Raw genomic sequence first — 21,316 nt, 5'->3', positions numbered from 1 at the left:
GGGGGTGTGTATGTCACCAGACAGAGACAGGGAGAGACATATTGTCTTCTTCTCTCCTTGTCTGGGCGAGGGGTGTCTGGGGTGGGGGTTAATAAGGGCTAGGTAGCTACAACTTTGGGGCGAGGATATTAACACAACCACTAATGAACCAGTCTTACACAGGGACTTATGAAGGAATTAAGAGGAGATTTGAGGTCTCTATAGGGACTTTGGCCAGTCTGATCCCATCAGAGCTTATTTAGAGCAGTTATCTGTGTCTTCTCACTGGGCTACACACACACACACACACACACACACACAATACTGGTTTATGTTTGTGTAAGAGAAAGAAAGAAAAAGAGAAACAGAGAGTGTTATCAGTGTGGGAATGATATGGGTTCCCGGCTCTGCCCTGTCTTGTTGACAGAGGTGTATCAGAGGTGCAGCATACAGAAAATTTCCACCCTTGATTATTTCTCCCACTTTCAATGCAGTTCTCTCCTTGTAGTGTTTCCTGTTTCTGAGCCACTGTCAGGGCAAGGCCTTAAGACCACCGTCCACCATCACCCACACTGACATCTGCCTTTAAAATGACAGTGGGAGAGCTGCAAGGCTGACCTGAGATAAAGGTGGAGGTACGGTCCCCAGTCCAAATAGGACATGGCCAGGGAGAATGAGAGAAGGCAGGACAGGATGGGAGGTTTTTCTCCTCCCTTCCCTTTATATTTCCTTTCTATCATGTTTAGGTTGGCCTCCCTCTCTCTTTCCCTCTCTCTCTTTCTCTCTTTCTCTACCGCACAGTTTTCCCTGTCCCTCTCTTTCTGCAGTGACCTTGAAAGTGAGTAACTCTTATCTGCACTTTGCTCTTTCCCAGGCACATCTCTCCTGTCAGCAAGGCATCACAGCCTTACCATCTCAAGTTACCATCTCAAGATAGAAACTGGTTTAAAGTGTTTTTTGCTGTCTTGAGCCTTTAACTTACAAATAGTAGTATTTTATAGGATTTACAGAATTTCCTAGAATTGGTTGTTTTATTTATTTCTTATCAAGTCAGTATTCGACCTTTTTGCGAAGTAACCCATCACATACTGCTACCCAGCAGTGTTTGACCTTATGAAAGTACAGCATGCACCGATCTGCCACTAATCGTCACACAAGTGCAACAGAGGCATGCCTCTCTTTCTGCATCAAGAAGAAGGCCTGTTGCCTTGGTTACCATGCTGCTGCTGGGTATGAAAAGCAGTGGTGACCCTCTCTGTGGAGGATACAGACAGAGCTGCTAATAAGAGTAGGGACAGGAAAACAGCATGGTGGAAGCCCAGCATAGCTCTATGTACTGTATATATTCAGCAATGAGGAGGTGCATCCTTTAGGTGTTATATGCATTTATGAGCTTATTAGTGAGCGTTTATCTGATATTTGCTTAAACGTAACATTTGGTTGGTAAATCCCAATAAATGGGTGTAGCTTTACAGTAGTTAAAAAGAAGCTTCCCTACATCAGAACCATAAAGAGGATCTGACTCAGAGTTTCCCCGTTTCCAGAGACTCTGGTCTTCCCTTTGATGGTGTGGTTTAAAGTCCTTCTCTCTTTTCTTTTTTTTTAAAAAAAAGGACTATCTCACCGACAGAGGAGAAGTGAGATTTGAGGTTGTGTGTGTTTCAGTGGAAAGGCTCTGGTTGAGGCCACAGTAAAGTCTACAAGGCATAAACAAACCATGGCCGCCATATGTGGTCCCAGCTGCAACATTAAAGGAACAACAGTAAACTACTATGGAGAGTTTCAGGGAAATGCCCAAATCTATTCTTTTCCTGACAAACAGCGGAGGGGAGTTGACCCTGCCAGTGCAGCTATATCGCTACAAGTCTTTGGCCTTGAATGTTTAAATGTGGTGTGTCTGAGTTTAGTCCTTTGTCCTACAGCAGTTGCAGCTGTATGCATCAAGTGTGTCAGTTCTCTACTGTGTAATGTGTTGGAGCCAATTAAATGCATCAGTATTACTCAGCAGAATAACACAATTCTGATTCTGGCACATCTCTTAAATGCCATCTAGTGGACTGACCCTGATGTGACAATCAAAGAGGATCCCACAAGTTTAATTAGTAGGTTAAGTTGGATTTTGACAAGTATTTGATGTTATAATGCTATAATGACAGGCATGTCCTGTATATGTGGGTTAGTGAAATTACATTTCATTCTAAACCAGTCTCCCTGCACAAACTTTTTGTATTCACTCTGGTCTTGTCATTTAGGAATAATGTGTGCTGGTTAATAACGTCTAATTGTGTGTCTGACATTGGCCAGTAGGTGGAGTTAGTTTGCTTTGTAATGAGACGTTCATGTGTGGCCACATGTATTACTAAATCAGTGTTATCTCTAGTTACCAGCTATATCCTCCTAATTCCTTCCTAATTCATTACACACTCACTTACAAAGCTGACTAATGAAAAATACTACAGGAAATAATACAGGAACACCCCTAGAAGAGTAGTAGTATTAGAATGTTGGCATTTCATGTTGTTCCTCTTTACTGATTGGTGCTCTATGTATGTGTGTGTTTGGTGTGTTTTTTGTGGGTCCATCAGACTGCAGCTACACCTGTCACCTGGAGTGTGAGAGCCAGGTCCAGCTGGACTGCAACCAGAGTGACAGAAAGCCTGAGGAAACTCCATCTCCCAGAAGCCACAGCTCCACAGCCCCGAAACACACGGTGAGCATTTCACATACCTTGATAGGCCTGAGTGTTCGAATTCACTTTGGCTGTTAGACCAATACTGAGCCAATCTAAAGCTTACATTGTTCCAGGGCGCTGAGGAAATTTTATCTAGTGTTTCATGCATTGAACACTAGTGTTTGTGTGTGTGTGTGTGTGGTGCAAAGGGAGGTATGGGTCAGGATTTGGCACTGGCAGGGTTCAATCTGCAGCATCTCTCCAAGCCCACACTCTTACGTAACCGTCGTCTCAGGGCTGTGCTCTTTTGCACACCACGCTGTCCCCTTCCTCACTCGTCTGCTTACACATTCATATATTCACTCATTTGCTTTTTTGGTTACAGAATGTTCCCAGAACAGACACGCTGCCTCACATTAGCAGCTGCCTCCTTCTTTCCTACCTGCTATCCTCGTCTCTCTCACTCCCCCTGCCCCCAACACACACACACACTTTCTCATTGCAAGTTCCTCTATCATCTCTTCTCAGCAGCACAAGCTTGTTGTGTTCAATCAGCGATAAGGCGGGGGCCACTGCCGTCCTCATTTCCTCGGCATCTGCCACAGAACACGAATCCTAACTAATTATGTCTATCACTTCAGAAACCGTATTTCCTCTCTGGGGAACCTCCATTAGAGCCTAACTCTGTGTTAAGGAGGATACCCAGTGTTCGCCTAGCCTATTGTGCCATCTAAATGCTAATAAGATTTAGCTTACGAATTACAAGTTCTGCTCTGAAGCAAAATGTTAAAGCAAAGGACAGAGACTACAGAATTGTGATTGTGAATTCAAGATGAGGTCTGCCACACACACACACACACGCACATGCGCACACACACACACACACACACACACACACACACACAAAAAGCTCACTTCCTGCTTTCGTGCAACCACGCTCTGATCTTGTCATGCTCTGAATCTCTTAGTGTAGGCAAGCAGCCACACTGTATGAGCTACAGTTTATCCAGTGATACAGTAATTATGTAAAATAATTCCTCAAAATAGTAGCTCACCCACTCTTTGTGTGTGTGTGTGTGTGTGTGTGTGTGTGTGTGTGTGTGTACAGGAGCCTGTGAGTGAGTGAGCCTGCATGTTGCTCTTGGCTTCCCAGCCTCAGTCACCCACGCAGTGTGGCTACAAACACACACACACACACACACACACACACACACAAAATCACACAACACACGCTAAGAACTGGATAACCGAGCAAGCCTGAAAGAGAGTTGGCAACCATGCCTTGCCCAGCGGGTGGATTACACAAAATTAGACCCCTTGTGGTACACCAGGTAGTAAACCGCTTGTAGAAAACACACACACACACACACACACACACACACACACATATATACACATACACATACAATCACACAATCATGTGGCCCTGAAACATGCTGGCAGTGGGTGGAAGGCTGCAGCATGATGGGAGGGGGATAAATACAGTAAATTGTGGCTAATGTGGATAGATGGCAATTTCTTGTGTTTGTATGAACTCTGGTGTCAGTCAGGTACAAAGCAACAAGTACTCAAACCAGAATTTCAACTGTGCATTCAAAAACAGTCTCTGAAACACACTCATGTCCTTTCAAAGTTCTACATTTCTTTGAATAAAGATTTTGACATATAGGTTTTTAAAGAGTCATCTGAGCCTAATCATTGTCACTCTGGGTTGTTTTTTTTTTAGTTTGATAGCCTATAGCTGACAGTAACGAGCTAAAGTCAGAATGAAATGAGAGTTGATTATGTGTGTCTTGGAGGCATGTTAAACTCTCTGTCTTTGTCCGCACTCCTGTTGGTTCACAGAGCACAGCAGCACTGCAGACAAGAGAGGAGATGACGAGTTATGTCCTACGGTCCTTCTCTCCCCCTACTGCTCTCTTTTGTTCCCGTGCTGTTGTGTGTGTGTGTGTGTGTGTGTGTGTGTGTGTGTGTACGTGTGCTGTCTCTCCTCTCTGTCTTTAGGAGCCATTTTTATGTGTGCATCAGCAGAAATTGATTCCCTTTCCCCCAGTACACACACACATGTACACAGTGCACTGATAGCATTGACCAGGCTTCATCGACATGAAGCCAGCAGGAGTGTTGTTCAGTGTGTGTGTGTGTGTGTGTGTGTGTGTGTGTGTGTGTGTGTGTGTGTGTGTGGAACATCCCACCCCCAGCGTATTGCGTTTTCCTGCAGTGATTATACTGATGGAGGTGAGAAGCGGTGCTGCAGGTAATCTATCTTCAGCTGACTTAAACATGACAGAGAGGCACACCATGTGAAGAGGGTTGGCTGTCTGACCATCAGCCAGCTTCAGCACTTTACTGTAATTCACACCGCAAAAACAAAATCTACATTTTAAACAAGCTATTTAGTCTCATGCTCAGTGTTTAAAAAAAAAACAAACGAAAAAACAAATGAAAAAATCTACCAGTAGCATGAGATAATCCCACTCGCTTTCACTGCAGTTTCAGTTGTTTCAGGAATTTTTCAGGGAGTAAGTGTAAAATCTGCTGAAACAAGGCAGAACAGTATCAAGAAAATGACACTTGATTCAAGAAGATTGCGTAAAGAAGTTGATTAGCACCGGTAACAAATGGGATTATCTCATCCCAGTGCCAGATTATTTTGTTAAAAAAAAACAAAAAAAAAAACAGGTAACACTTTACAATAAGAGTACAACAATTATCGTTAGTTAACGTTAGTTAATGCCGTAATGGTTAATTAACTGTTAGTTAATGATTATTATAGCATTTACTAATGTTAATAATATCTACAATAACCCTTAAATAACATATAAATTAATACCTTAGCATGAACAGCATTAGTACATGATTCTTAGACACATAAATTAAGGGTTAGTTAACTGTTACTTAATGTTTATTACGACATTAACGTTAATTGTTGTACTCTTATTGTAAAGTGTTACCAAAAACCACAATTGTAACGCTGAATCTCAGACTAAATGACTTGTTAAGACGGATTTTTGAGCCATCCAGTCTGAGAATATTTCAAGTTTGATTACCCACACAGACACGGACACACATTTTGTCATCAATCTGAGCAGTGACAGGAGCATTAGCTGCTGTTTGATGAGGGGGTCACTGCCAGAGTCAGAGGGCAGATTCAAGGGTCAGCGTGAGGCTAGGGGTCACCGTCTCTCTGTCCTGAGGGTAATCACACAATATGCTGTTAATCTCTCTTTAAGCACAGTGATAGCCCTGCGGGCAATATAGTGGGGCAGGGTGTACACTAGGTCTGTGTTGTAGCTTATCTGCTCTCCCACATGTGCCTCTGTGGATGCTTTGGCCCGCGTTCATTGTCTCAGCATGTTAAGTCTCAGTCATGGCATTGTCCTGTACATGAGCTCTGTGTTATGCAGTGGCTGTGGTTCTACCCTCGGGTTTATGGTCGACCATAGCATGCTGCAGAAGAACGTCAGTAGCACAGCAGAGCGGCCATCTTCCCCAAGTCTCTTAGCTGCTTCCTGCCACTGCAAATCAAGTGCTCTCATGTAAAACGAGAGCTGTGAGGCTTCGTCTCTCGAACTCATCAGCGTTTCTCTTTTTCTATGCCTCTCTCTCTCTCTCTCTCTCTCTCTCTCTCTCTCTCTCTCTCTCTCTCGCCCTCTGTAAGAGGAAGTGGCTATGCTCTGCAGGGTGCAGTAGCTATCAGGAAGAGAGAGAATGGAGCTAGAAGGGGGAGGGTGTTTGTGTGGTTCAGCCGAGAGCTTGCAGGCTGATAACACTCTCAACCACAGATGGTTGAGCAAGGCTGCAAGAGAGTGAGGGAGCAGAACGGGCACAAACAGAGAGAGAGAGCGTGAGAGAGAGAGAAAGAGAGAGACTGAGTGGGAGGCATCTGTCTCTCTAGTATTGGTGCCAAAGCAAAGAGGAGAAGAGAAGGAGGAAGGGAAGAAGAGGAGGAGCACGAGGTTGACGAGCATCTCTTAGCGTGGCTGCTTGTCGCTGCAGCCAAGAGGTCTTCCACCACCGTTCACTCTGGACTGCAGGGACGGATGGACGCTCACACACATCAAACACCGGCATAAGAGAACCGCTGCCACCTGGACTCTCTGAGCTGAACCTGCAGCTGTGTGTGTGATCACCGTTGGTGGCTACGTGTCTTACCAGCTGATCGTTATACAGAGACGCAGCACAGGAGGGAATGAGGATACTATATATGTGGTATTGCATGCCGGCTTGTGTGTGTGTTCGTTTGTGGGTATGACAGGTGCTCTCAGGTGAGTGGGGTTAACTTGAAACCAAGCTGTAATCTGATTCCTTGACACCAGTGTGTGTGTGTGTGTGTGTGTGGTGTGCCTGTGTGTGTAAGAGGCAGTTACATATACATGGGTATATGTTGCTGTGTATGACAGCGCAGTATATCTGTGCACGTGCATGCGTGTGACACCGGCATCAGAGCAGACACACGCGGCTGGAGGAAGTGACACGTCTGCGCTCGCTCTCGGATTTCCTGTTCCCTCTCCGGTGGCACACTGAGCGCCGAATCTGAGCCGACCTCACCTGTCTCACCCTCTCCTCACCCCTGCAGGTGGGCCTTACTCTGTCTGGATGCATCATCTGAGCGGCTTTGCCTTTTTCTGGGTGACCAGAAGACAGTTAGGTGCTTGTAGACTCTGATCGCGGCTGAGTGTCAAATCAGCCCCCTTCCTTTTAAGGAAAAAAAAGCACTTCCTAAAGCTGTCGGCGTGCTGCTCTGGTACTGTGCAAGTGCCGGAGACAGGGCCCAGGGACTTCTCCATGACTGTCAATACAGTGTTGACCCCCTCCATGACCAGCAGTAACAGCATGAGCAGTGGGTACTGCAGCCTGGACGACGAGAGCGAGGACTTCACTTTCTTCACAGCCAAGACCTCCTTCTTCCGCAAGCCCAAACATGCATCTAAGGTACAGCATGGGTGTTAGGCTAGATGAGAGTGTAGCAGATAGATGAGGTCGGCGAGGCGGTGGGGGGGGGGTTAAGCAGAAGTCAGATGGGTCCAAGGGTTGCTGTTTGAGTTGGGGTGGGAAACTATGTGCTGTTATGTCAAGAACATTCAGCCAAAAAGGAGAAGTACCGAGAGGAAGTAGTGCTGTTTGTGAAAAGCTGAGTAGGCCTCTAGTTGTAATGTGAATGTGTGAGAGAGGAGCGCTTATTGACACCCATCTGTTTTTAAACATTCATCAGCCGTCCTCTCAGCCTCTCTCATCAACCTAGAGCCACAGAGTGATGCATTTTGACATCTTATAAGTCATATGAGTGGATAGCAAACATACAGCATAGTGTGAGCAAACTATTTAGAGATTGGAGGCAAGAGGGAAGAGCTGTTCATGCAGCGGCTTCATCTCAGACTGTGGCTTAGGTAAATTCAGCGCAGGGGTCCACAGAGAGAATGATTTAGCAGAGATGTCATGTACCAATTAATGAAGCTCCTTTGACCTTATCGATGCACCAGAGGCTTCTTCTCCAGATTGTGTGGGAGAGGTTTCCGTAGAAACAAGCCTGGTAGTTTTGCACCAGTAGGTGTGTGTGGAGGGCAGCCACTTAACTGTTGCAAGCCATTTTTCTCGTTACCGTAGCAACTGTTTCGTTTTTATATTCTGTGGCATCATCATCCGTTCGAACACACACATGCACTCATGCAAACACACGTACACACAGGATCAAGATCTGCACTCTCTACTCATTTCGTGACTTTGGCTCTTAGTTTTCATTTCATTAATTCATAGATTATTATCTAATGTTCCAATATATAATAGATACTGTGCAGTCATAGAGGTTGCTTGTTTTGTTGTGATGGGGTTTGTCCATGTTGTGTCTGATTCATGTTTTCTATACACTCTGAGAGGGAGAGACAAAGAAACAATGAGAGAAAGGCAGCGTGATAGGAAGTGTTTCTCACTGTATAGAGATGAAATTCTTGAAATTTCACAGGCATCCACATGCATCATGCTCAGCGTTCTGCTAAGTCCTGGCAGGGCTGTTGGTGTCTGATTTGGAGAGAGCATAATCTCTAAATAATTGACCAGCTGTGTTGTCAGAGTGTGGAGTTAAGGTTGCTCGAGCACTGAGACAGAAGGGTATTGGGGTTAGCTTGTCTGGTCTGCCAGTGGAGAAGCCACCAGCTGATGGGGGTTAATTTGGGCTGTGTCGTCTGGCATCCCAGAACCATAGCAAAACAGGCATGGCTTACAGTATGGCAACACTATCAGCTAGCTCTCGTTTGTCCTCAATAGTAATTACTTTGAGTCCACTGCTACGGCACTAAAAGCAGCCACTGCAGTTTCCCAGTCCAGGGAGAGTATCCTGTTCTTTTCCTACGTTTGAATATGAAAAGGAGACATGCAAAGACCTGCGACGGGCCAGGTGACAGCTGTAAGCCTTAACATGCTCACAGCTGTCACCTGTGGCCTTCTAAAATATGTCAGTGGTGACATTTAGGTTATGTGGATAAGATATTAAGAATATACCAATGACTAGTTGAGTCTAGTTCCACACATGCATGCATGCACACACAGAGACACACACACACACACACATAGAGGGAGATACTTAGGTTCATCAGGCCAGTAGGGGAGCTCAGATCCTCTTTTCTTTATGAATTATTTCCACAGCTGAGCCTTTTGCTCCAGATAAGCCAGCCACAGTTAATGTGTTTTGTGTGTGTGTGTGTGTGTGTGTGTGTGTGTGTGTGTGTGTGTGTGTGTACTAATGTAGAGCAGTGGGCATGCAGACTTTTCTCTGGTGTGCTCTTTGATGCAGTGATAATGAACGAATTAAATCACCGTTGTCATCAAAACCTCCAATTGCATGCTCACACATACACTGCATAGATGGTCTGACACACCGTATGTGCATGCATGCATGTGTGTGTGTGTGTGTGTGTGCATGCTTTATTTGCTTAAAGGTAAACAGTGTTGCTGTAGCTGCTTTTCCAAAGACACTCCTTTAGGTTTGTCGATACACACTGTTTGTGAATCATGCAGGCAAATAATGTGACTTTTAGTTTGCACGCATGTGTGTGTGTGTGTGTGTGTGTGTGTGCGCCCCGGTCTCTGATCTGTGAAATGGAATCAGCGTGTGTGTGTTACGGACTATGCTTCTCCTCCTCAGCATTTGACCTACTAATGGTGCTGAGCTGTGTGGCTGTGTATATGTGTGTGTGTGTGTGTGTGTGTGTGTGTGTGTGTGTGTGTGTTTGTGCATGTGCATGTGCATGTGCAATGTGCATGTGCAATGTGCATATTCATGTGTGGTTGTGAAACTGTGAATGTGTTCCTTGGCACATCATAGACAGATCATTTCTCATAAGTGTTGTGATCTAAAGAGATGCACTACAGTTTAGATATGACCCAGTGAGATATAACACTAATAATGATAATAATAATAATAATAATAATAATAATAATAATAATCTTTGCATTGTCGTAACCATTCTAAGTAATGTGTTGTGTCTCTATATCCTGTTCTCTTTAAATTCAAATTCAAATTATCTTAATTGGCATTATAGGAGCCAGACTTCTATTCCTATCTTTCTCTCTTTTCCTCGCTGTCTCTCTCACATACTCTCACACATATATCTCTTTATCACTCTTCCTTCTCATTACCCAGGATGCTTAGTTTTGACAGCTCAGGTGTCTATTTTCTTTTTTGTAGCCTGTCGTGTCGTGAGCCTTAATGGTCAGTGGTAATTGACCCCAGATTCTCATGTTACCTGGCAAAAACACAAGCTCGTGGATTTTACTAATAAAGTCAAGAGTCAGACGAGTCAGTTGAAGTTAGGAACAGGTGGTTAGATAACACACACACACGCACAGACAAAATTTGGCACATGGTTTATTACTGGCTACTTGGCAGAGACATTACACGCAGTCATCTGACCTCTCCTGTCTGATCTCATCAGAGTGAGAGCATCGGCACTTAGCCATGATGTCACCCTGCAGCGTGTGCGTGTGTGTGTGTGTGTGTGTGTGTCCACGTGTGAGTGTGTATTTATGCGTATGCATGTATAAGCATGGCACGTATGCATGCGTGTGATCCTTATGTAATAGTCCTAGATATCTTATGCACACAAGCTGCCGTACATCTGCCTGTATAACACCGTTTGATTGGTTGGCATGGCCTGCGCCCCTCTGTCTCTCTGTCTTCCTGTTCCAGACTTTATTTCACAATCTACTCACCTTTAAAATCTAAATTTACACAGTGGGAATGCAGCAAGGGAATTTGAATAAACCTTTAGTCGGGCACGTTCAGTGGTTGGCACACATTTGTTTCCAGAAGCTGGGATTTTAAAGGAATAGGTTTTTGGAGGATTGGCTCTTGGTCAACACATACCACCTGTCTCATCCATGTGTCCTTGGAAGATTGTTTGCTTGCTGCTCCACGCTAGCACTCGAGTATACTGTGTGGAGTGAGTAAATGTGACTAGCGTTATCTCAGAAGTTGCAAAAATTGCTCTAAATCTAAATGGTAAGCAAATGAAATCTTAAATGATAGATGGCCACGTTTGACAGTTTTGTGCAGGAAATTGGAAAAATGTACACAAAATATGATAGAATAATTGAACTGCTTGTGAGTATGCTCAGTGTTTATACATGAATTGAACATAGAGGACAATGGGAGACAATGGGAGCGAATGAAGATGTGATTACTCGGCTGATATATTTCCAGCAATAACTTGATTACACCACCAATGCAAATAATAATATTTCAGTTTTTAATTCATACACGATATACAGGCGAAAAACTGTCTCAGCTTTTTTACTAGCTGGCTGCATGGGACTATTTTCTTTGGGTAACCTCCATTTAGCAGTGTTTGCACTGTTTGCAGTATTTGCAGTGTTAGCTGTGTTTCAGTATTGTGTTTGATCGGTTTTACTGTAAATACACATTGCCCCTCATTTATCAATCAACTGACAGGGCATTGTCCTTCAACCTGCTTCGCTGTCAGCTATGATTGTGATTTGTTAGTTTCAAATTGGTGATATCCAACCATTAGCGGACATCACAGGCACAGTCCCTGTGTAAGAAGCTGAACAGTTCAGAAAATAGCCTTTCCAGACCAAAGAGTTAGCCTTTAGATTCTGGTGTAAGCCCTGCTAGGTCTACACATTGTATGCTAAAGTAGGGTGACCACATGTCCCCTTTTTCAGGGAACAGTCCCCTGAGTTGATGCTTTCTCCCTAGTTGGAACTGTCCCCTGAGATGTCCCTGGATCTCAGATCTCCAAGCGACTGTGGTTTTACCAGAGGGCGTCTTGTGCTGTATTCCTGTTTGTTTGTAACTGGCCACCACAAAAGTGGATGACAGAGCTTCAATTTGCAGTTACATGTCGGAGATCTGTGACGCTGGGTCGACATCTTTCAAATTCACTTGACTTTGTTCAAAAACATGGGAGAAAAAGGCAATCAACAATTAATATTTGTCAGCAAATCAAAAATTTCCCAGGTCATGGTCCTAAAATCTGGAGGCCTTATTCTAACGAGTTAGCATAGAGCACTGGAGCAAATGATCTACCTGGGACACATAATTATTTTTCATGCCTAATATCTAATCACTTAATAAGTAAACTGACCAATGGGTGAATTTCCTAAAAACATTACTAAAAACACTATCGTTTATGTTTCTTGGCCTTGCTCACTGTTGCTTCCACATGGCCTGGTCCACTCAGGGCGGTGTCCCACGTCGCAGCAGAAGCGGAAGCTGGACCATTGTCCCGCTGTATTGTCCTCTGATCACTCTCACTGGTATGCAGAAAGGGAGGGCAGGGCGCTGCCCGATATATTTAGCAGCTTGAATACAAACACAGGAATTCCTGCAAGGTTCTTTTCACTTTGTTGCCTGAGACTGAGAGGAATTATAGATGTATGAATTCCTCGTAATGCCTCCGACTGCTGCTGTGACCCTCTCCTGCACTGCACATTTTCACTTGTTAGGTGGGTTTACCCATAAGAAAGTCTGCCTCCTTCAGGGTATTTGCCCAAATGTATGGATTTTTAGTCTCTTCTGACATGTGGTTAGGTCGGCCAGCTTAATCAGTTTTCTTTAAGTAGCACAGCATAAATTACTCTCTTTTTAATCATATTGTATTAATAACGAAAGACAGACCAAGGCTGTTAACAATAATATTAACAGAAACAGTGGTATTTACATCCTAATTAAGTGGAATTTCATGCTGTTTGAGTTTGCGACAGTCGGTTCCATTTGCCTACAGCACGTCAGCTTCATTAACTGCTGTTCCACTGCAACACCCAAATATAACCATTTACCATGATATAGTAAGGCTTATTAACTGCACAGAGCACTGGAGGAGCTGATGAGAAGCGAAGGATGGAAGGGGGGGAAGCAAAGAAGAGAGAAAAAAACAATGAGCTGTGATGAGAGAGAAGAGAGGAGAGCAGACATGAAAGCCCATCGAGGACACAACATCCTGTCCTTGCTGTTTCATTTTGCACACACATGCATACGTGCACGCATGAAAACACACACACTCAGTATCACACACATTCAAGGCTCAGTCCTGGATTTTCTATCTCTAAACTTCAGCCTTGAATTTTGAATGTTATGTTGAATGTTATCACCTCCTTTCTGCCAAATGCCAGCGAGTATGAGCTAATATGCTCAGGTTCAGCTACGTGTGTGTGTGTGTTGTTTATTACCACCAGGCGCCTCAGTCTATATGCATGCACACACACAGACACACATGCGCACACCACATCTGTGCTGAATGAAACAATGACTCTCCCATTACACATCTTGAGTATTCTCATATATAAATGACTCTTGCACTACACTCTCTATCATCCTCTCTCTCTCTCCCTCTCTCTCTTCTTCTTCTTCTTCTCCTTCTTCTTCTTCTTCTTCTTCTTGCTCTCCTCCTGCTTCTTCTTCTCCTTCTTCTCTCTGACCCAGAAAATGCAAACGAACAGGGAAAAAAAAATTGCCATTGTGCGATGGAGAGGATGCATCCCACTGCTATAAATAACCCAGTCAAACTCAGTGTTGCTAAGGCTTGCTCAGCAGCCGCTCTTTCATCATTCCTCACCCCTTTCTCGCCTCCTTCATTGACAGCCCTCTTTACCCCCTCACCTCCCTTTCCACCCTCTCCTCCTTCAGTGCTTTCTATCCTTCCTCCCTCCCCTCCCTCCATCTCATGATAAGCTAAAGGGAGGGAGGGAGAGACAGATGAAAAGAGGGGAAGCAGTGCTGTCAGTAAGACCATGCCATAATGCTGAATGTGTCACCTGCTCCATTCAGAGGATTTCCTCTCCTTTTGTGGAGCCAAAGAGCTGCAAAGTTGTGTAATCATATGAAATGATGGAGGATGGGAGAGGGAGATGTCGTCGCAGTAGAACTTGTCATTTAGAGAGACCACAGGGAGCAAGGACTGGCTAAGATGCTGTGAGACAGTCAAAGGAAGTGGTCATGAGTCTCATCTTTAACCAAGTGTACGGCATGCAGTGCCTTATAATTAGTCCACATTTTGAGCAGAGGCACGCATGCACGCACACGAGGGTGTTTAGTGTGTTTGGTGGCAGTTAGTTCAGCTCCAGTTCAGAGATCCATGCATACACTGGAGAGGAAATCTGCTTGTGTTTGAAACTGCACCCTCTGCTGGTTATAATAGTAAACTACCAGTATTAATCAGTCTCTCTCTCTCTAACAGCAGAATGAGACAAAGGAAGAAGAGGAGGGTGGCACAAAAACCCTGTCAGAAGAGGAGGTACGGGCCAGGATAGACGAGTACAACTCTCAAGTCTCTGAAAATGGCATGAAACTGGTGAGTTTGTCAGTGGGTACTGTCTAATGTTAAGGACTCATATACAGTTACTATAATACAATTACAATTACAATTTGGCAGATGCAATTGCTATAATAGAGTTGCAAAGTGGGATCTGGAAGTATTTTCTCAAATGAAATTTCATTAACACAGTATTTAGGAAAATGAATGTGATTTTTATTTCCGGATCCCTGAATCATCCAGTGTAACCCTAACCCACTTCACAACTATCTCTTTGCACATATAAACCCAGAATCCCCTCTCTATCTCTCTGTCTCAGGCTTCAGATGGATCCTACACAGGTTTCATTAAGGTCCACTTGAGGCTCAGTCGACCTGTCACAGTCCCCGATGTGGAGGGGGCAGGCTCAGAGGGAGGGTCCAGGCAGACAGACAGACGCAGTCGATCAGAAGGCCAAGAGGGGGCAGACTGTGGGCAGAATGAAAAGAGAACATCCTTCTACCTTCCATGCGACTGTGTGAAGCAGCTCCACATCAGCTCTACCACCACGGCCGGAGAAGTCATCCAGGGCTTGTTGAAGAAGTTCATGGTGCTGGACAATCCCCGCAAGTTCGCTCTGTACAGGCAGACACATCGCGATGGGCAAGGTGAGGCCACATAGCGCATGGAAAATGTACACAATCTGGCTTCTGCATATTAAACAGACAGGTTTAGTGTGATCCTGTGTTTTTTTCCATCACCATTTCTATGGCTATGAAAAGTTTAAACCCATCAAGCATAGAAAAAGTACTCAACGCCTTTACTTAAGTGAAAGTAGCAATACTCAGTGGGCAATTTGAGGGGGGATGCCATCCCTCTTGTTAGCAAAATGACCAAAATACATCCCCTTGTTAACCTGCCATCTCCTCTCTCCATCCCCTAGTAGCAGAGAGAGTGTAGAGGCAGAGGGCAAAGTTAGAAACTTTGACCCCGACGGTCCCGACCACAGCTCTGAAATATCCGCAGCTTAACTGAGCTGTGTATTGATAAATCCATGGCGTTGTTTGTGATGCTGAAGTAGCAGATAGATTTTTAACTGCGCCTTTTTCTCTCAGTCCCACCCCTCCGTCAGTTTCATCTTGGATCTATGGTAGTCTCTAAACTATATTCTATAAATACTATACTCTATATTTCAATTTATATCTCTATAGAGATATAGTATCAAATAAGCATTATTAAAATGCTTCATGTCCACATCCAGTAAGAGAATAGGCATACACAAAATATGTATTTAGCCTAATATCAGTTCTGTTAAATCAAAATGGTAATTGCAATTATAATATCAAGAATTAGGCTAGGCCTACATGATAATTCAGCAATCCTAATATAAAGCAGCATGATCAGAAATATAAAAAAATAAATGGCCTTATTTGTAGTGTGAGAAGCATTGGAAAACCCTGTCTGAATAAACTCTGAAACTGAACAGTGTGTTTACTCATGACTGCGATATACAGCTATAAAAAAAAAGATAATTGTAGAAGGGAGAGAAGAGATAACTGGATAAAATGGAATTGTAGAATTGGAAATGTCACCTCTGAAACCCACCCATTTATTTGCTACTGTTGTCTGTTCTACTGTAGGTTTGCTTTACCTCCTGGAAGCAGGAGGCAAAGGCTTACATTGTTGTCAAAGATACATAAAAAACATCTTGTGGAGACATACTGCAGTATCAAAAGATGTAATTCATCATTTTTAAGTAGCTGATTGTAATTTTTTCTTGGTGATTACATTGGTGGGACTCTTCATAGGTAATAGGGGGGAAAATTAATTACACTAGTATTATTCTCTAAAGATAAACTAGCTCATTCATTGAACACTATGAACAGCACTGAACCAGTATGGTCTTTGATGTCTTCTGTATGCAGATCTGTTCCAGAAACTTCCTCTGTATGAGCGTCCTCTTCTTCTGAGGTTGATAGCAGGGCCTGACCCAGAGCAGCTCAGCTTTGTCCTTAAGGAGAATGAGACTGGAGAGGTAGAGGTGAGCAAATACACACATACACACATGCATTTTTTAAACGTAGGCACATGCTGACAACTTCTTACCAGGGAACCAATCTCTCTATTTCTGTCAATTCACATCCTGTAAAATATTTATAACCTTTATTTGCATGACAGGAAAATAAAAAAGAACTGCTCAAGGAATACATTATTTCAGTATATGTAATATTATAGACATTTACAGAATGCTTGTAATATTTAAACAAAAATGAATCAATGTCAGTATCAGCAGTTGCATAATACTGACTGTTATACTCGCTTTCTCCCACAGTGGCATGCATTCTCAGTGCCAGAGTTACAGAACTTCCTGGTCATCCTGGAGAAGGAGGAGACTGAGCGCGTGCGGGCGGTGGAGCAGAGATACACCATGTACCGACAGAAACTACAGCAGGCGCTACGACAACACAACCACTGACCCTCACCTGTTACCTTACGGCCTCAACCCAGGGAGAGACTGACCTTTGAACGTTGACCCTTCATGGCCCTGCGATCTATTCAGAGACTGGAGCCGGAGCTGAACTTGCGTCCCTCTCTCCACACACACATGCACACACACACACACACACATATATATATACTCACACACGCACACACAGACACTTTTTCTCAGGACACACAGAGGTCCCCCCCCCAAACCATACATTTTTCCTCTGAAGACAGAATCCGGGATTGAGAAAAATGTGAAAGACCATGGTGTGTGTGGTCTAATAGCTGAATGGACAAATGGTGTGTTTTCGCCACCAGGGAGACACACAAGAAGATCTGCGCTTCTGGTTTGAGGTTTCATTTGGGGATGGTATGATAAAGTCTGATCCAATATGGTGTTTTTAAAGATTTCTTCTTCTTCTGCTACTGCTGCTGCTGCTACTGCAAGTGTTACTTATGCATGAGTCTCTCTCAGCCACCCCCCCACCCCATTTCTGCACATAGAGTTAGGATTTAAACAGACATATTTCCTTTTGAGATGGAGGAACAATCATATTGAGTGCATTTTTTGGAATGTTTGGTAATTTGATGTGTAGAACCTCACCTCAGCCTATTCTGTTATACTGTTGGGTATCTGTTTATGATATGTGGGTTGGTGAGGGAGTTGTCTAAGGGCAGGGTCAGTGCTTATGCTGAAGCAAAGGTAGGAGGCAGAAGGATGTGTTTTGCTTCGGAGGGGTGAATGGAAAAACAAAGAGAAAGTGATAACCCATTCTCTGATTTTTCTCAGGGATAATGTGTCAAGCTAAGAGAAAATGTAAAGGAGGAGAAAAGAGGCAGACATCTTAGCCTACCTTGTCCCATCTCTCTGCCTTGTGTATGTGTTGTTATTGCAGGGTGTGTCTTACTTTAATGCCATGTTAGACGACTTCACAGATATGGAAGTGCTGTCAGATGCGTCAACGGTATAAAGAGTTCAAATCAGGCAACCATTCCCACGCCAAGCACAAACACACACACACACACACACACGCACACACACACACACAGACAAAAATCTAACCCCTTCCTTTCTCTCATATGAGGAGATGATAACTGTGATGTCCTCTTTCATTTCCCTCCCTACACACTGACCTAACAAACCCTGCTCATGCATGAACGTCACCCTGAAAATAAGCTGCAGTTCTACTGAGTGTGGCTATCCACATATCGTTATAGATACATTTTACATACACTGTTAACACCCATGGGTTGTTTTTGAATGTGAAAGGATTTTTACACCAAAGTTTAGAGGGACAGATCTCTTGAGGGGGTTTAAAGGGACGACAGACAATATGAGGTATATCTAATTATTAAAGGTGGCATGTTTAAAAATTAAACCAGCCTCTGTTTTGCACATATAGATACAGGCCATTGAATGGCCCATAACTCTGTAGAAACAAAGGGACTGGGCATGCATTACTGTTTTTCCCCCAAGCAAATGAATTCATGATAATGATTATGATGTACCAATGATGTGTTTGCATTGCATATGTATATATATATATGTAGACAATGGAAAAAAGAGTGAAATGGTTTAACTTAGTTGTTATTATGATGACTATAAATATCTTTATTGTTTTGATATCATGCTCACTGGTTTGTTTGTGGCTGTGCGTGTGTGTGTGTGTGTGGCTGTGTGGCTGTGTGTGTGTGTGTGTGTGTGTGTGTGTGTGCGTGCATGCGTGCGCGCGCACGCGCGCTCATCTTGGCTGATGAGAATAATGTAATTGTGTTTGGTAATGAGTGTCTTTGTGTCCTTGGGCCTCATTATCAAATAAGATCCACAAAATGGATGGATGAAGTACACATGTAATATAATACAATTCAACAGCAGCAGTTTTGAAAGAAGATTTGGCATGCTTGCCTCATACACTGAGTGCATTTACCAAAGCATTTAGGCATCTTTTTCGTCATTGTTCAACATTTCATGCACCTTCAATTGTCATTATTTTATTCCTAGAGAAATGTTGATAAATGAGGCCCATTGTCCATGAGCACATGATCCTCACAGTTCCTCCCAAACCCAAACCTTAAGATCTGTTCTTCTCTATGCCACCACCCAGTGTCCATGCTGTTCCTGCTGGCAGTGCCTTTTGTTCCATGCGCCCTTGTGTATGTATGTACAGTGTGTATATGTGTGTGTGTGTGTGTGTGTGTGTGTGTATGTGTATATATTTAAGTGTACACATGCCTGGGTGCATGTGTGGGTGCTCTTGCATGTGTGGAAGGCTATGATAGGTTGGGGTTGGTGTTATAAATGTAATTTTCCCCTCTGTCCCCTAACCTTAACACTCATTTGTCCTTCCAACCCTCTGAATGTGAGTGTGTGTGAGTGTGTGTGACAGAACGAGAGTGCGTGCCTATGTGTGTGTAATTTATTTCATGGTTCACCGACTTGACATGGTAATATGTCAAGGATGTGAATACTTAATGCTTTTCTGCAATTTATTTTGTTTTATTTGAAGATGTGTGTATAAAAATATCCGTAGAACTGTACAGATAATCTGAATGAAATAAAAAGGTCATCCCTTTATGGAAATATCTTGTTATTGTGTTCCCGGTTCTCACATGGTTTTAGTAAATGTCATGCAGCAGTGTAACACTATGCTTGATATTTTGTCTACAAGACTTCTGCATCTGTCTCATTTTTGTGAAAGTTTGCAGTGAAATGTCAGTGTGAATAAGTCATGAGACTTAAAATGGTTCTCTGTGCTAGGCTCTAAATGCCTACATTGAATAGAAAGCAAACGTCATCTATATTAAATCACATATAAAATACTTTCTCTCTCTCACACACATGGATACACATAGCTCCTAAGTAAGGAAAGAAATGGAGGATCTCTCCTAGTATAGGAGGTGCTTTGAATAGACGACTCTTCAAGTTATATCTTGATAGTCTTTTTTTTAGCTCTAGGGTATGGCGAGGCAAGCAAGGACAGCCTGGATTCACATTGGCACATGTTGGCCTCCTTCCACCCAGCTGGCTGTGGCCAAGCACGGCTTAAAGCTTAGCGAGGCAGCCTTGTGACCTGAAGTTCTCCACCTCAAACTGGCAAGAAAAATATGGGTGGGAGCAGTTAATGAATGGCGCTGTCACCTCCCTCAGTACTTTGGCTGAGGAGCCCTTGAGCAAGGCACTTAATCCCAACTGCTCCAATGTAGTGGTTCTACTGGGCAGCTCCCAGTGTATAACTCCCAGTGTATAACTGTGTGAGTGTTAGGTAGTGCATTGCTGGAAAAGTGCCTGCATGCTCAGCGAATCTGTCCTGGGTACCTAAATGTTGTAAAAAATTGTCTTTGAGTGAAATGTGTCATTAAAATTTCCTTATGGGGATGAATGAAATATTACAGTATTATTATTCCTACAATAAGTTTACCATCACCACATATGCAATGTGTTGCCTGTGTTGCTTTCCAGTCACCAACAGGTGGCAACACCTCATCTAAGTTGTATCTACTTGATTCAAAGTGGAGTCTGCAAGGACTGTATTTGTATGTTTCAATCTATCTATCTATCTATCTATCTATCTATCTATCTATCTATCTATCTACATACACAAACACACACATATCTATATCTATAGCTATAGATATATATATAAATATATACATATAGATATAGATAGATAGATATATTTTTAGACAGACTGTGATTTCAAAGGGTATTGAAAGTAAAGTGTTAGGCCAATAAACCCACAGGTGTTCGTGTCTGTCACAGGCTCTGAGACCAAATACAGACAGAGATCCCAACCCCCACAAGGACCTATAGGTAGCTTTGCACCTGGTCCCATCTCTTGCTGTGGCTGTAAATTCACTGGAAAAGACTGGCCCAGGGCTGACTTGTTGCTCACATTACAACTTTAAACCACTTTCAAATGAAAATGCAATAAGCAGATCAATTTAAAAGTATTGTCACCCCGCTCTCTCAATACACCACCATCTAAGAATAATCAGCCCTGCCAAGCTGGACTGGCTACTACCCAGAGGTCAACCTGAAACTGTGTCAGGATGCTTATTTATGGCAGCAAATATAGACAGAGCCATCTTCTCACCTTTGAGAAAGAGCTAAGATTAGCATCTGCCTCTGCCTGGACCACATATCACTATCTCTATTTAGACTGTGCCCCCTCATCTCATGCCTGCCCTGTCTCACTCTGCCTGTCCTCTGCCCTGCCCCTTACTATATCTAGCCCTGTATATATCTCCATACCCTCTCCAGTTTCAATCCATGGTTCAGCTTGCCAGTAAGGGTAAGCTATATTTGCAAAACTAAGTGAATGGCCAAGAGCACTGGGTGCTTATTCAGGGGAAATTCTTTAGCCTCCTCTATCTCCAGCTCTGTGCAGTGAAGACATATAAAATAACTGGTATTTGCATTTAGATTTAGGAT

The 21,316-nt window shown here is 43.4% G+C and overlaps 1 protein-coding gene across 5 annotated transcripts in view; it reads left to right on the top strand.

Moving 5' to 3' along the window:
* rassf5 (Ras association domain family member 5) overlaps nucleotides 1-19,459 on the top strand; it is a 32,355-nt gene extending 12,896 nt beyond the window's left edge. For 2 of the 5 annotated variants that reach the window (XM_030052211.1, XM_030052213.1), the window contains exons 2-6: nucleotides 2,565-2,689; nucleotides 14,344-14,457; nucleotides 14,738-15,065; nucleotides 16,323-16,438; nucleotides 16,730-19,459. In XM_030052211.1, the coding sequence (XP_029908071.1) occupies nucleotides 2,565-2,689; nucleotides 14,344-14,457; nucleotides 14,738-15,065; nucleotides 16,323-16,438; nucleotides 16,730-16,873 (827 nt within the window). In that variant the 3' untranslated portion in view covers nucleotides 16,874-19,459. Of the gene's footprint in view, nucleotides 1-2,564; nucleotides 2,690-6,375; nucleotides 7,586-14,343; nucleotides 14,458-14,737; nucleotides 15,066-16,322; nucleotides 16,439-16,729 lie in introns of those variants that run through there. The other 3 variants (XM_030052212.1, XM_030052215.1, XM_030052214.1) reach the window with 3 other exon arrangements.
* Nucleotides 19,460-21,316: the final 1,857 nt, after the last annotated feature.

The sequence above is a fragment of the Myripristis murdjan genome, chromosome 5 (assembly GCF_902150065.1).
Source record: "Myripristis murdjan chromosome 5, fMyrMur1.1, whole genome shotgun sequence".
Taxonomy (NCBI): domain Eukaryota; kingdom Metazoa; phylum Chordata; class Actinopteri; order Holocentriformes; family Holocentridae; genus Myripristis; species Myripristis murdjan.
Note: the sequence above shows the minus strand (reverse complement) of the source record. Positions and strands in the feature narration are given on the sequence as shown.